The sequence below is a fragment of the Anas acuta genome, chromosome 5 (genome assembly GCF_963932015.1).
Source record: "Anas acuta chromosome 5, bAnaAcu1.1, whole genome shotgun sequence".
Lineage (NCBI taxonomy): Eukaryota > Metazoa > Chordata > Aves > Anseriformes > Anatidae > Anas > Anas acuta.
This window is the reverse complement of record NC_088983.1, coordinates 31,029,415-31,044,752: the sequence shown is the minus strand read 5'-3', so window position 1 is coordinate 31,044,752 and position 15,338 is coordinate 31,029,415. Positions and strand designations below refer to the sequence as shown.

Genomic DNA, 15,338 nt, shown 5'->3' with positions numbered 1-15,338 from the left:
CCCTGGCAAATTCAAAGAAGCAAAAGACAACACTTCTCCATGCAGCTTTTTAAGCAGAGCTGTTGCCCTCTTTAGCATGAGATACATGTATTGTAGCTGCTGCAAAATTTATTATGGGGCCAAAATGCACTTACACAAATCCTTGGAAGAGACTGTGTACCGAGTGAGCATGACTCAACACAGAGATACCATCTGAGCTCAGGAAATTCCAGAGCTGCACATTTCTGGAAGTTGGGAGGGGAGGTGTTAGACACACTTGCCCTCTTTTCAAACTCTACCCCAAGCCAGTGATTCTGAGTGGGCAATAGGGCCTGGGTGAGCTGGACCTTCAGTCTGACCGTTATGGCCATCCTTGCAGCCTTCCACATGTCTCTGCCTACCATCTCCCAAGGTACTTCAGAGCAATTTTATCCTTCACTGTCTGCCTCTGTGTCTGCCATTGTGGAGATCTGGGATGTTTGGGCACTGTCAGATAAGCAGGACCAGGCTGTGGCAGACATCACCATAAGCATATCACCATATATCTTATTAGTCTAACAACAAATGTCTGTTCTGGCAATTGGATTTTATGTTTTCATTACATTTAGAATTATAACAGCCAGTTCATTAAGATTTAGTAGCCTCAGATGACTATCTCTGGATGGGCTGAGTGTTTTGCAGTTGCCAGGAAAAGGAACTGGACCAGTTAGGTTCACCACCTTTATTCGTTTTTGCCTGGACAAGGGGCTCAGACAAGGAATGGATGGACATGGTAGAAATCCTTGCCCAGCCAGAGAGAGTGGCTGTTTGCTATGAGAAACTGAAGGCCTAAATTCCGCATTTTTTTCCTTCACAGATGGGATGCAAAAGAAGGCGAGGACATGTCTTTTCTGAAGGATGACCCCGACAGCCAGGTGAGTTCATTAGTTCAAGGGTGGCTGCTGAGTTTACTCAAAACATGCACTATCAGGAAAGTTGGAGGCTATTAGACCGTGCAGAAAGGGGAGACCTCTGTGTTGGAGTAAATATGCCCCTTGCTAGCACTCTCCAGGTGGCATGATGGGAGAGCAACTTGACTTCTTGCATTGGCCCTTAAATTGTCAGTATAACAACCCTCACTTAGTCTGGTCCCTACACCACCTACATGCTTTTGCTTCCTTTAATGGCCTCAGCAAATTTGTTCTCATGTTTTGGGTATCATCATAGACAAGGAATACTGGATACTGATCAATAAGCTGACATAAACGTATCCTCCTTTTCTTAGAGGAGCCTTGGTATGGACAAGCAGAAGAGCAGAGGTGAGGAGGGAGCGGAAGAGAACTGCACAGCTGAGTTGGAGGAGAAGGTGAAACAACCAAGCCTCCAAGATCATGGGGCCTCATCATCACAAAGGCGAAGTGGGAAGGCCCAGTCTGCCCCCAATGGCCAGAAGGAGGAACGGAGAGGAGTGAAGGGGCTCAGCATGGAGGTCTCTGCAGCCAGCACAGGAGATTCAGAGCCAGGTCCCAAGCCAAGTAAGGAACCTGTTGAGGAAGATGGCAATGGGAAGCCTGGCACTGCTGACATCTCTCAGGAGGAGAGCACAAATAGCGGTGCCTCACAAAGTAGCCTTCCAAATGCTGTGCAGGCCGCCATGCACAGCAGTGAGGAGACCTTGTCCACGGGAGATGATTTAGATGGAGCTAGCTTTAAGAAAAACACAGCTTCAGAACAGGAATCCACTGAGGACTCTTCAAATAGCCATGGAGGAAAGCCGGACACAGCAGCAGAAGACAGACTGGATGCAGGTCAAGGACAGCTGGTGAGACAAAATGGGGAGGAGCTGACCCAAAACACTGCCCTTGAGGGACAAACACTTGCTCTGAAAGGAGCTGAAGATGCTGAAGGCACTGAACACACAAGCAAGCCTTTGCCCCCAAGGAAAGACAACTCTGACAAAACTGTTGTGCCTGAGCAGGACACAGCAAAATCACAGTCCAGGGAAGGGGACCAGCCTGAAGATTGCAAGGACAAGGACAGCAGGGACACGCTCAACTAACAAAGATTGCACCAGCTTGCCTAAGATGGAAGGTGAGTTCCTGACACCACTCTTCATGGCGTTTGCTATCCTGTAGCTCTCATAGCCATAGTACAGGTTCACAGTTCCATTTTCTGTGGCCATAAAGACAACATACGAGATAACTATTCAGAAGTGTTTGTTACCAGTGATATGGATCCCTCAGATATCCTAAAACTGTGTATCACAAAGACCTGCCCTGGAGCAGATAGGGAAACAATGGAAAGTCAGACAGGAAAATCTGTATGGAAAATTGGACTGCTGAGTCTGGTCAGTGACAGGCATTAGTCAGGGCACAAGCTGAAACTATTCCTGGAAACGGATAATCTCAGAAAGGTGGGGATAGCAGTATGAATTTATTTCTGTCTCTGTGGTAATCACAGCTAGAATAACTAGAGGTTAGTGTAGTCCTGTTTCCAAAACACTCACACAGCTTTAGAGGCCCACCTTGTGGGCAGTAGTTTGAAAAAGCTGGACTTCACGTGGGATTCCCTTTCCAGTATACGATTTGTGACTGCTAACCTCAGTGAATGTAAAGTTTGAATTACGTATATGGCAACAATAATGAGTAAGGCAGGATGAGATGGTTCCTGTTCCTAAGGCCTATGAACCAAATAGAAAAGGGGAAGAACAGAGCTGGTTATGTAGCAAAGCTCCAGGTTTTACTCAAGCAAAGAAGTTTCTTCCAGAAAGGCAGATGCAGAACAAGAAAAGCCAGGAGAAAGGAACAAAGTATGTGACAGGTAGAAAAGTAAGGTAGAAATTAGGAAGAAGGGGCAAGGACGGAGAGTAGAAGATCTTTGGCAGTTACCTTTGCCGAATATGTTTTTTCCAAGCACTATCACAGATCAGGGTGTCATACCTGTAAGTGCTAGATCAGACCAGTAAGTCAGGATGTGATCCTGCCACCAGGTTCGGCAGTAAGGTCGCAGTGTACTCCAGCTACCTCATGCCTAGCACAGAGACACCTAACTTAAGATCTGAGCTTCCTCTCTCTTGAAAGGAGAAAGATTGGCACTTCCAGAATGCAGTCTGGCCTGCCTAACCCCTAAATTGCTCTGGCACTGAGAAGAGAGGCAGCAGCAAGTACTCCAGCATTACTTCTGTAAGCAGAGAGGCAGCAGCGATACTCCTAAGTCGGCACTCCAGGCAATTAGCTGCTCAAAGCTAGGCAGGCACATCGCCCCCACCAAGCGCCTTTCCCCAGCTCCAACAGGCTTTTCTTCAGACACCTAACCAGCAGCTTGTCACCGGGTTTTGTTTGGTATTCATCCCCAAGGCACAAAGGAGCTTAGGGATGAAGTGGTTAAGCTGCTAACAAAGAGACTTTCACTATAATCCAGTACTATACAAAAGGCATGGAGAAGCACAAGTGTTACAGCTATTTAAAAGAGACAAACACCAAGATGCTGGTTCTGTACTGGAACTGAGATTCCTTCAAGTGAGGGAAATTAATTCCAACAGTATTAAGGAAAATGTTGAGACCTGGTTGCACACAGTGTGACTTTGCTTTCCAGGCCTCTCCAATCTACCAGAAACACCCACAAAAGTAGAGAATGGAAGAATCAGAATTATCCTGAGTGAGAAAAGTAGTCATTAATTAGACACCAGCTAAGAGGCAACAATAAATTAGAGCAGTCCGTTTTCATCACAGCAATGCAAAGGAGATTCCTATGGTTTGGTAATGCGACCCTGAGTCCACTTCAGCACAGCTCTTTGCTCCATTGCTCTTCAGTGAAGTCATTAAGGCAGGCTTAATTATAAACATAGCCTTATGTCTTGGAGAAGACAAGGCGACTTAAGCTGGTGTTGGCACTTCAGCACTTGTGCATCTGTTTGACTTCGCTGGAAACTGAAACCAATTTTATTCTCTGAAATATTTATTGCTTGGGATACACCAAGCATGGCAATGCCAGCCCATCAGCCCTAGCATATAGCTACTGAGACTTCTGAAGGCAGAGGCAGCGTGTGGGGCCTGTGAGGGGCACACAGCGATAGATGGAGGTATTTACCCTCTACAACCCCATTTCATCCTGCCTGCCTTCCCCTCCATCCCCATTTCCTTCCTATGCAGCACCCACCCACCTACCAAGAGATCATGCCATTGCCTCACCGACCTCTTTCCAGACAGCACAAGCAAAATTTCCAGGTGTGTCTAACCTGTGCGCTCAGTAGCAGGACCCACCTTCTGGTGGAGACAGATTAAAGCAATATACTTTCATTTTTTTGGTATTTCCTGTACATCTAGGAGATGCTTCAAGTTTCAGGGGAGCCTTTTGCAGGATATGGATGGCAGGTCATTTAGGGGGATTCAGCCATTCAGCCTTCAGCCAGTGCTGACCTGTGTTAGGATCACAGGAATAGGCACAGCTACATCACAGAATCACAGAATCACAGAATCACAGAATTTCTAGGTTGGAAGAGACCTCAAGATCATTGAGTCCAACCTCTGACCTAATGCTAACAGTCCCCACTAAACCATATCCCTAAGCTCTACAGCCATATCACACCTTACTTTAAAAGAATGCGCTTTCATTCTTTTTAGACTCCAGGGCAATCACCGATCATTGACTCACAGCAAGCACATATGATAAATAAGGGTAACCTCTCTGAGCAAACTGGTGTGTGGTTGTTTCATTTGAAGGTTTTTTGCACCTTCCTCTGAAGCCTCCAACTTTCTCACTGGCTGGGCATCCATGGAGGTGTCAGGGTGAGCCAGTGCAGCCATTTCTGTGTCCCCCATCTCAGAAATAGGTTTCTTCTGTATGTTTTGTTTGTTTGTTTTTTCCCATTATATTGACTGCAACAGCATTTAGGGAATGAGTGAGTGAGTGCAGCTTGGCCATTTGTCTTCAGTGATGTACTAGAGCATCACTGTCACCTCCTACATACTGAAGTCACCACAAAGCAATTTGACCTCTCCCTCTGCAGCAGTGACAGGCCACTATCAGGGCTGGCTTCCCGAACAAGATCATTTGCAGAGAGGGTGAGTTATGCCATGATTTATTTGCAGTGGGGTGAGCCAAAAGGAAGACAGAGGGGCCCATCTTTAAGTCTCTGCTCCCTGTATCCAATTTGTCACGAACATCTCTTGACAGGAGAAAAAATAAAAATAAAAATCAAGACCTGGATTTCTCAAGCACTAGCTTAGCACAACCAGAACAGTTCATCTCTGTGGCTTGACAGCAGGGCTCCTAGGAGCAACAAAATAGCAACGATGACAACAACAACAACAACCCAAAAAGCAAAAGCTCATTTGGCTCAAGTCGGTTAAGTTGTCAGTGTGTTTGGAGCGAAAAGGTCTTATGTCTATTCCTGCTGTTGCTTTGAAATTCCCAAATCAACATGACAGGCTGCATAATGACACAGATGGCAGTCATAAATAACTACAGGCTGGTAACAGTCACTTCCCTTCTCCCGTGGCTTCTGTTTCCTTCTGCTCTACAGACGGATTAGTTTTAGACCACACTATGTATAAAATGCTGCAAAGCCCTAGCTTGTTTTCTTGTAATTCTCCCCAAAGTGTTACATCACAGAATTTCTTTGAACCCAGATGCCTTCGGTTTGCCCTCATTTGAGGTGCATTTGAGTCCTTGGTAGAATCCTCTATTTGTTTTGGGGATTATTGAGACTTACGCCTGCACCTGACCTCAGATGATGCTTTAGGGCAAGAACAGCCTAAAATGCAACCTAGAAGAAACCTCTGTTCAGAGAAGCCATTGCATATGGCCTGCAAAAAGACTTAATAGGTGTGGACATCTTTGGCAGGGAGATCACTACATCAGCTGGAGTCCCTTCAGGAATGTAACCGCATGTGGCAGGCTAATGCCTTTCTTGGCCTATCTAGTAAAAAGGGCAGCATTGTTACTCAGAGCTGGGTTTAGCAAGAACCAGGAAAAGAGCATCATTCGGGAAGCTGAAATAGCAATAAAGCCAAGCATTACACAAAGATCTGCGCTTTTTTGTTAGAATGAAAAAGTTTGATTATTCCTTTGGTGTCTAGCACAACGAATTCAGGTGCCAAAACCACATGAATTATTTGGTTCTTCTTACCACTTGAATATAATCTTTCAGGAACAGGCAGTCCTGAACTATAATCCAGTTAAGAGGCTGTGGGCTGGTGGCTCATGCTGAGTTTTAAACAATTTACGCATACACCAAATTGCAGATGCCCATGCCTAATTGTATTGATCTGATGTCAGACCAACAAAATTACAAGATTATCCCTTTGCAGCAGGGCAAAGGGGGGTGTTTTTCACTCTGTGATGCACGAACAATGCTAACACAATTTCCCTGTAGATGAAGGACTTCATGTGACAAGGTGAATGGGTTGTTGTATCTCCAGGAGGTGCTGAGCAGCTGTCTTGGTAAATCCAGGCATGTCCCAGCCAGAAACCTTCACTGTGTTCATGTAACCACCTGACCTTATACTGGGACCTGAAGTGCCTGGTAGAAAACATGAGAGAAACTTGTGATGACAGTCCAGGTGATACAGTCTGAATGACTGTTGTCATGGAGCACAGAGGGTTCGCAGCAAAACAAAGTGATTAATGTAACTGGGACCAGGTGAGATTTGACCATCCTTAAGGAGAAGCATCTGGAAGGATGCACTGGTGTGGGTTATCAGGCTGATTAACAAAATCCTGCATGGAGGTAATAGGTAACTTCACAGAAAAAAAAATAATAATCTCACAGAAAATGCAGATTTGACAAATACCAGAAATGCGTCTTCCTCAACATTTTTAATTTCATAAAACCCAAACTGGAGCTTTCATTAAACCTTTCCAGAACAGAAAATTTTAATGTTATGCTAGTAATTCAGTTTTGTTACGGTGTGATGTTTGAAAAATCAACCTAGAAACAGATGGGATGATTTTGCAAAACAAAACCTATCAACCCCCAGAGGAATGTAAAAATATCCATTCCATTAAGGGGTTATATTGTGGAATTTCTATCAAGGTTAAAAAAAAAAATGCACCAGGTCACTTCACCTGATGTCAGGGAAATGTCCCCAGTTCCAGGATCTCACACAGTGCAAAGCACAGCCGGTGTCTGTAGCAGCAGTAACCCTCCAGATTTCACTCCCCACCACAAGTGCTGCTCACCCAGTTCTGTAAGCAGCCACCATGCGGATTTCACAGCTTCCCCTGTTAATGTCTATTTATGGCACTAAAAATCTCCTGCACCTTCAAACCAGTTGGAGATGCTGCGCAGAGTGCGTGGTGGGGCTTTCATCCTTTGCTTCAAATAACAAGGAATAAATATTTACCCAAAGTACAGGCTTGGAATCCCTGGAGAATGTCCAACAAGTCCCAGAGAAGTAAACGATACACAAAAAACCACAGAAGCTTTTCCCTGAATTCTCTTGAGAAAATTAATCTTAACATCTTTAGAGAAAATGCAGCTGGGGGGTAAATTTCCAGAGCAGCTCCAGGGATCTGACCTCGCAGCTCCGGCTGACGTAAAGAGGAGTGGGGCAGGCAGGGCCTGTGTGCCGCAGGACCCAGGGGTTGGGAGAGGCCAGCTTTCTGCTGCAAACCAGCGCTAAAGGTTGGTGCAGGATGCCCCACAAGCAGAAACCAACACCTCACAGGGCAGTCCTGGAGCTGCCGAAGGTTTCCTCAAGGTTCATGAGGTGAGAAGATACCATCTTGTGTGACCTAGTGCTGTGGGGAGCCCACCGTCATGCCACAGCATTTCAACTTCCCAGAGCACCTCCTAGCACCACATGCCACCAAAGGAGAGAGCTTAGTCCTCACGCAGGATCAGGGAGTGCTGCGGCTTAATACAAGACCTGGAGCAGTTGTCCTCATTCCTCTGGAATTACAAAGTCCTTCCAGTGGCATAATATGGGAAAATAATCCCTGGGTTTTCAAGTGTCGTATGTGAGAATGGTTCAAGAGGAATGAACTTGGATGGAAGGAACACAGGGAGGGAATGCAGGGATACTCAGGGAATGGTTGTTTAGTCTAGCAAAATGAAGGCAGAGCGGGGTAGTAAACACCACTGAAGGAAAAGGCCATTCCAGCCTGAACATAATTAGGTGCAAGAATTGATGTATTGAAGAAGTCTGTGGATAAATATGCAGAAATTAGGCAAAAGTTACTACCTGTCAGAGGATTTGAAGGGTGCTATGGCTGCAGCAGGGACTCGCCACCTGTAAGGCTGGCTTGGCCAGAGTGTTTCTGGCAGGGATTAGGCAATGTGGTGCTTGTGACAGCAGCAGGATGAATTTGGTGACAAAGTTGTGTATGTTCCTGTAAATGCTGGTCACCGCTGTGAAAGCACTGTGCTTCCACTGGTACCCAACAGCATCAGTGTACACATCCTGCCCAGAAATGTGGGAGCTGTACTCCTAAATCTCTCCAGCACCTTTCAAGAGCTTCTGCCTTGTCTTTGGTTTCTCTCTGCTACCACAGAACATGTGCCCATACCTCAGATGCCTGCATCAACCCTCTCAATGTAAACCCCAGATGAAAAGGAGGGAGAGATAACTACACCACATTGTGGTCTGCGTCTTCCTTTCTGCCAGCTCTGGGGTTGAGAAGGAACACACAGACTGTGGAGAGTGACCGTACCCCAAACCACTGCAGCAGGAATCTCCACCAAAATCTGATTTTATATATTTAAGCTCATCAAGGGTTGGCAGTGATAAGTTTTCTACCAGAGGCGAATCTAGAAAGAATTAGGATTTTTTTTCCCTTAAAAAAAATGGTTCTAGTTCAAATTAGAATTAAGTCGGGGATGCTCTGTGGTTGTGCTAGGTAGAAGAACATGCCTCATGATCTTACCGGTCCTTTTTGTGGCCTTTCAGCATATGCTGAAACATCAGCTATATATCCATTTAAAAAAAAAAAAGCCAAGCGAGGAAATATGGTGTAGTGATGTCTGACAGATGGTACTTACACAACATGTCTGAGTTTGCCACGTGATATTTCACAAGACTGACTCTCTGAGTGGTCCACTAAGAACAAAACTGTCTGTGGGAACTCTGGACCTGCCCTGGGAGAGATCAAACAAATTTACATCTCCCAGCCCGTGCAGAGGATGGATAGTGCCAATCTCAGCTGATGGATGAAGGGCCAAAAGTGCTGGACTTCTTCAGCTACTTTCTGCCCCAGCATTCAGGTGCATCTCACCCCATGACACGAGGTTTAACCGGTAGGTCTTACAGCAACCTGTTGTTGGCTTGGCTACAAAAGTCATCCCAGCGACTTCCCACGTCCAGCCAGGCTTTGTCAGGCTGGGGGACACCCGGGGCTTCTGAGACAGACTGCCATCAGTCCGCTTTTAATGCTCTCGTGTGATGGTGACACACAAATTTGGCTCTGCGTCCCCTTGCTGCTGATGGCAGAGGCAGCCCACGGCCGCATGGCTCTCCCGAGCCCTGAGTCACAAAGAGTAACGCCAGCCACGGGGATGTTGTACCAGCACAGAGCTCGCCAAGTCCCCGACCAGCCCTTCAGTTACGCATGGAAAGGAAGATGCAGCGTAAAACGAGAGAAATGCTAATTACTGTGCCTCACTGCTAAAAAAAAAAAAGTAATGACTTTAAAGCCCACCAGTGTCTTGGCTGTAAAGACTCATGCACAGAAACAAGGTGCCTGTATTGAAAGGGTAATGCTGCAAATCAGGGAAGAGACTTGCCCACCACCACTAAATAGCACAGGGTTGTCAACAAGACTTCTGGAAGCACTAATAGCAAAATAGATTAACAATAAACAGAGCTAGCTCTGGAGTCAGTTCAGACTTGTAAAACAGATTATAACATTCAAGCCATGAAGCACAACTCTAAAATCTGCTTCCTGCCCCTTCCCAATAATGTCTGGGAGCGTGCTGCTCCTGCAGCACTGAGCAACCCCTCAGCAGCAAGATACAGCCAGCTCCATCCATTGCGCACATACAGGACAATAAAAAACATCCCTGGCAACAGCCTTAGACTCTTCTTTCAACCGCACATAGCATCGATTAGTTCAGTACCTTGGGCATCATTTCTTTGTGGTTTCTTATCAGGTATCTGTGGTTGTGTCGTTAAATGATTCCTTTGGATCTTCCCTTTTATGTGAGCCAAGCTACTCCTGCCCTCATGGTATTTCATCTGCTTTTTCCTTTTATGTTTCCCCTCTATCCTTTCTTGTGAGCTCTGGGTGTTGAAATCTACGTCAGCAAAAGGCAGACCTGTGGATTTAGACATGGATGCAGGCGAATGCCAACTCAGCAGCTCTGAGCAGCACACAAGCATCTGGCAACCAGAGGAAAAAAAAGTCTGTCTTTCCTAATTGAAATCAATGTATCTACGTCTAGAGACAGATACAGAACAACAGCCTCAAGTCACAGATTAGGATTTTCCCCAGAGAAAAGCTCATTCCCCTTCCTGTGAACACAAACGCTGCATCCCCAGGCCAGGTTTCACAAGAGTGGGCCACAGACTCCTACCCAAAATCAGTCTCTCTTCTTGGGGCTCCGGTGCTATATGAGCACACACAAAAACATACAAAAATTAGTGTCCTTAAGCCAAAAGGAGAAAGTAAAGAAGTCTTATCCAGCCCAGAGGAGCGGGAACACATTTCCCCCAGGCTCACACATTTGGTGCATCCCCTGGGCTGCAGAGCCCCCAGGTTGGGGCTCTTGGCAGGTTGGTATCTGGGTTATGCGATGCTGGGATCTCCCAAGCAGCCCCAGCCATGCAGGAAGGTCACATTGAAGATCAGCAGACACTTTTAATTTACTGCTCAGCAGTTCCCTAAAGGCTGATAATCCTGCTACTGTTTCTGCTCTTGTTTCACCAGGATAACGTGCTGAAGGTGGTGGATGAGAAGAGAAGAGGAGCACAGCCTTGTCCTCGCTCTGACCTTCTATGAAATCAGCTTTCAGCACCTGCCCTGCACCCTTCATCCACCACAGACAGGGTCCCCCCTTCACCATTCCCCACTCAGTTTCAGCATCAGCCCTTCCTGTCCTGCTGCCAAAGGACAGGAAAGGCTACACACACTCCCTACACTTTTCTTTGGTATTTGTTTTGCCTATATTGCAGCTGTGTGGCAAGCCAATGAAACGTCTACTGGATGCACTTTATTTTATTTAATAACTAATTCAGTTTAAAGTTAAGATTCAGCTTTCTGGGCAGCCCACCCATTCCCTCCCCAAGGCTAAGAGGGAACAGTGTGTGCCTGGAGGTCAGCAGGGGTTGGGTGAGCTCTCCCCAGTGGTTGCGTGGGGACAAGCAACAAAGCAGAGCATTAGGAGACAGGGTGAGAGGTGCTAGGTTGTAGTGCAGTAGGTGGGTGAAGAAGTAGAGCTCAGGGCAGCTGTTGCAGTAGGGGTTTGTATGTGGTTGAAGTGGTGGCAGAGATGTATGAGAGTTGCACAGGTTGTGGGCACAGAGGGGACAGAGCCTCCTTGGAGTGCTTTCGACAAGCACATGGCAGCCACAGCATCTCATCCTTTCCAAGGTCACCTTTCTCCTCTGGTTAGATATGGTAGGGCAGAAGCAGCAGAGGCTGAATGAGCACGTCAGGAACACGCTTTTTTCTAAGTAAGGTGGCTGCTGCATTGAGCAGGTATGTACGCAGCTTGGCAAAGCACTGAGCCTGCTTAAGACTGAGAAGCACAAAGGCTACACTAAGTGGAGATGCCTGCAGCAAGGAGGAGGGCAGCACAAATGCAATAACTTCCCTTAACGCCCTGCTGCAAGGAAGGAGCTGGCAACAGGACCCCAGCCAAATTGGAGCTGAAAGTCCAGGCTTCCTATCAACTGCTTTCACCTTCCTGGTTGTGCCTTTCCTAGCCTTGTGCACAAGTAAGAGGGTAACAGTTCCCTTGGAAGCTGCCCAGGATACCTTTTGTCCTGGCCTTAAAAGGTGCCTTTCAAATCAAGGAACTGAATGAGCACTCAGAGCATAAATGAGCAAAAATCCCAGCTGTTTAGATTTCCAAGCAGATGAAAGAGTGACAGCAAGCTAGGAACTGGCTGAAATGTGCCTCCCCATTAAGAAGGCAGAAAGCAGGCACAGGGAATTACATAATTCCTGACTTCTAAATGACAAAACAAGCGAGGCTATCATCCTCATTGAGAAGCACTGCCCTAAAACTTGAAGCAGTTTCAGGAGTAAATGTATGTGCAGATACTTATGCATGGAGATTTATTGAATGTCACTGCAAGATGCATTGGCTAACCAAAATGGCAGACAGCCTTGGTGATGGCATTGGCATGTGTGGACTGAACTATTGTATGCTGTTTTAATAAACTAATATTTGCACATATAAACACTTCGCTATTCTACGTAACTCGGATCCACAGTACCTATCTCATGGAAGACAACCATGAGAACCTCCCTCTATGTGCCAAATTCAGGAGAGGTTACTGGCTCCAGACCAGGCATTAGCAAGAAACAGAGCGTGCTGCTTTCATGTTTTATTAGTAGGAATGCCTTCCCCCACCCAAGCCCAAACTGGGTTTATTTGGACTTACCCAACAGATAAGAGAACAGATGGATGCAAACCAGATTACAAGACTGCTCCGGGTCCTGGAAATTCTCCATCACTTCAAGGCTGGTTTTCCTCAACCAACTGGCTCAAACACTTGCTTATTTATTTATTTTTTAAGATGAAAACAGCTCACTGACCTCAGTCTTGATCCAGTCAGAATCACTGCCATCTTGCCTCAGCCCACACACAGAATATTCTCTGATCAAGAGCTTGTTGTTGCACTCCAGCAGCAATCAAGCAGCCAGCAGAGAGCAACTTTTACATAGCCTCTGGCCCAGGACTTAGTTGTAGAGATAAAAATCCAACTTCAATTGTTGCTATATTTTATCTTATTGACATAAGATATAGGAACAACTTTCCTCTTTCAAAGGAAAAAACACTTTGCCCTCCACCCCCTTCTTTCCCCCCTACCCTTAATAAATCCAAGCAACTTTGCACTTCATGATGCCTGGGAAGGATCGAGTCTGTACCAAGCTCTGTGGATTGCGCTGTGCAGATGGTGCCTGTCCTCAGCGTAATTTCTTCTTGCTTACCAACACCCTGCTTGAACGCACTTTGGTTGGTGCCTGGATTGGAATTTTTCAGAAAAAAAATGAAAAAGCTGTGGCTAGCTATTTCTTATATTCAGTGAGAGAAAAGATTGAAGAGTTGAAAAATCTGATGTAGAGGTGTTATTTATATTAAATAAAAGTTATGAGAAAAAGTTCCAGTTTCTTAGTGTTTCTCAGCCCTCTATTCAGGGCTTTCTCTACATGTGAGCAGAATTTGTAGCATTAACTTTTTAAGAGCAAGAGCTCCAATTCAGATCACTCAGCCCTTAGGAAAGGACTCACCTCCTGGTCTGGTGAAGTCAACCCACCCAGCAGGCTCGCTGTAATGATGACAACCTGCCTCAAAACACAAGGTTTGCTTTTCCACAGGTGTCAAAGCTGCCTCATTGCAATGTCACCTTTCTTGCAAGCAAATGCAATTGCAGCTTGTAGAGTGCAAATTAATCTGCCTAGAGAGGCACCTGTTCCCTCCCAGCAGTGCTTGGTAGCTCAGGGGTTTTGTTAAATTCACTCTTAATTATTCTTAATAACAGGAAGAGAGCAGCAGCTCTCACACAGAAAACCCTTTTTTCTTTAAGCCAGAGGAACGGCTTGCCACTGAGATACTGCTGGTTGGCAAAGTTTACCATCAATTTCAATGCAACAACTCTGTAGCAAAATTGATTTCAGACTAGGAAATCAATTCTTGATTTAAAGAGATGATTAAACTCATCCTAAGGACAAAAACACACCTGGGCAAGGTTGGAAGTACTTCATTTTCCAGAGCTTTACAAGGCCAATTACTGCAGGAGGCAACAAGAGAAAATCTTGACAGCAGTTCTGGCTCTCCATTCCCTATTTCAACAAATCTAATACCACAGCAGAAGGGTACCACACAAATTCCTAAGTAAAGCCCTATAAAGAGAGGCTAAAAGTAGAAAGAACAGAAACATTCACAAATTTTCCACACCAATTCCACTCCAGATGCAAACAGCATAGGAGCCTGAAGCTAAGCTGGCATTTCCTGAGAAGTTTTTGTATTTGAAGTATGTAATACAGTAGTTAGTGCTTTCTTGGTTACAAGGAATACTTAAAGTCAATTAGAGATAGAGAGCAGGGTAGAGCATTGCTGTGAAGCTAAAATACCGCCTGCTGCCTTCCTTTGGCAAGGTACAACAATAGCTCAACCAGTTCACAGCCTCACACGCTCCTGCAGTTGCTGGCAGGCAAAGGGAACACACTGGGAAGCCTGCAGCCATGCCCTGAGCACACCAATTCAGTGCAGCAACACAGCAGCTAACCAGAAATGAGGTGTTCCCAAAGCTCGCTGCCTCTGAAGACATACGGAATAGCCAGAAGTCAAACTTGACCTCCTTTGCTTTACGTTCCAGCTCAAAGTGACTGTTTCTCCTATCATTCTCTTCTCTGCTCACACCAGCTCCTCCCAGGACTCCCAGCCAGTCACTGGTAACACAAACACATGTGTAACACTCTCCAGTGGCCCACTGAAATTAATTTAGGCTTCTCTGAAGGAGATCCACGATGCTCAGAGACAGACACTGATTTTACTATCAACACTACACCACAGGATTGCTTTGCAGCCACACTAATGAATTAAGCCAACATCTGGAGTAAAAATGCAACACCTTCCTTCTGAGAATTACAGCCCAGTCCTAAAAATTGAAGATTAATCCAATTCCCCTTATTCTGCTGAGACCAAGTGAGAAGATATGCTGGGGGAAAAGGTAGCTTTCAGAAGGTAAAAATGTGCTCCAGCAGCTGGCTCACATCACATGCTCCAGTAACTTTTTTTCCAGCTATTTCCCTTCCTTCTGGTTCTTCTGCACGCAAATCATAACATACTTCTTGAACAAATTGAACTCAATGGGACAAGACTAGGGTGTACAGACAGATGGGCAAGTATTGCATCTCAATAGATAGGTGAAGCCCAAAGGCATCTACACACAAGAAAAAAAACAAAGAAATTGTAAAAATACCCCCTGATCTAGAGGCACCTTTGACTGGACATCATTAGCTAACTCTTTACCTGTTGCTCCTTTTAGGCAGCACTTCCTTTTGACTCAGCTTGCAGTTTGAGTCCTTCTATGAGGATCTAAACAGATGTAGCATAGCACGAGTTGGATGAGGTAGTATTAGTTTTCTCACCTGAAGTCCAATTCCTCACTCGTGAGACCCTTCTCAGCCAAAAAGGAAAACCAGAACATGACCTAGTCTTTTCTCCATCCTCTCAAGCAATTACTGTGACTAGGAATTGGAAAATTAAA

General features: G+C 45.7%; 1 protein-coding gene across 2 annotated transcripts in view; it reads left to right on the top strand.

Annotated features, from left to right (window-relative positions):
• Positions 1–13,214, top strand: part of CCDC9B (coiled-coil domain containing 9B) — a 49,798-nt gene extending 36,584 nt beyond the window's left edge. For both annotated transcript variants that reach the window (XM_068683649.1, XM_068683651.1), the window contains 3 exons: positions 836–893; positions 1,244–2,049; positions 10,825–13,214. In XM_068683649.1, the coding sequence (XP_068539750.1) occupies positions 836–893; positions 1,244–2,017 (832 nt within the window). In that variant the 3' untranslated portion in view covers positions 2,018–2,049; positions 10,825–13,214. The remainder of the gene's footprint in view (positions 1–835; positions 894–1,243; positions 2,050–10,824) is intronic.
• Positions 13,215–15,338: the final 2,124 nt, after the last annotated feature.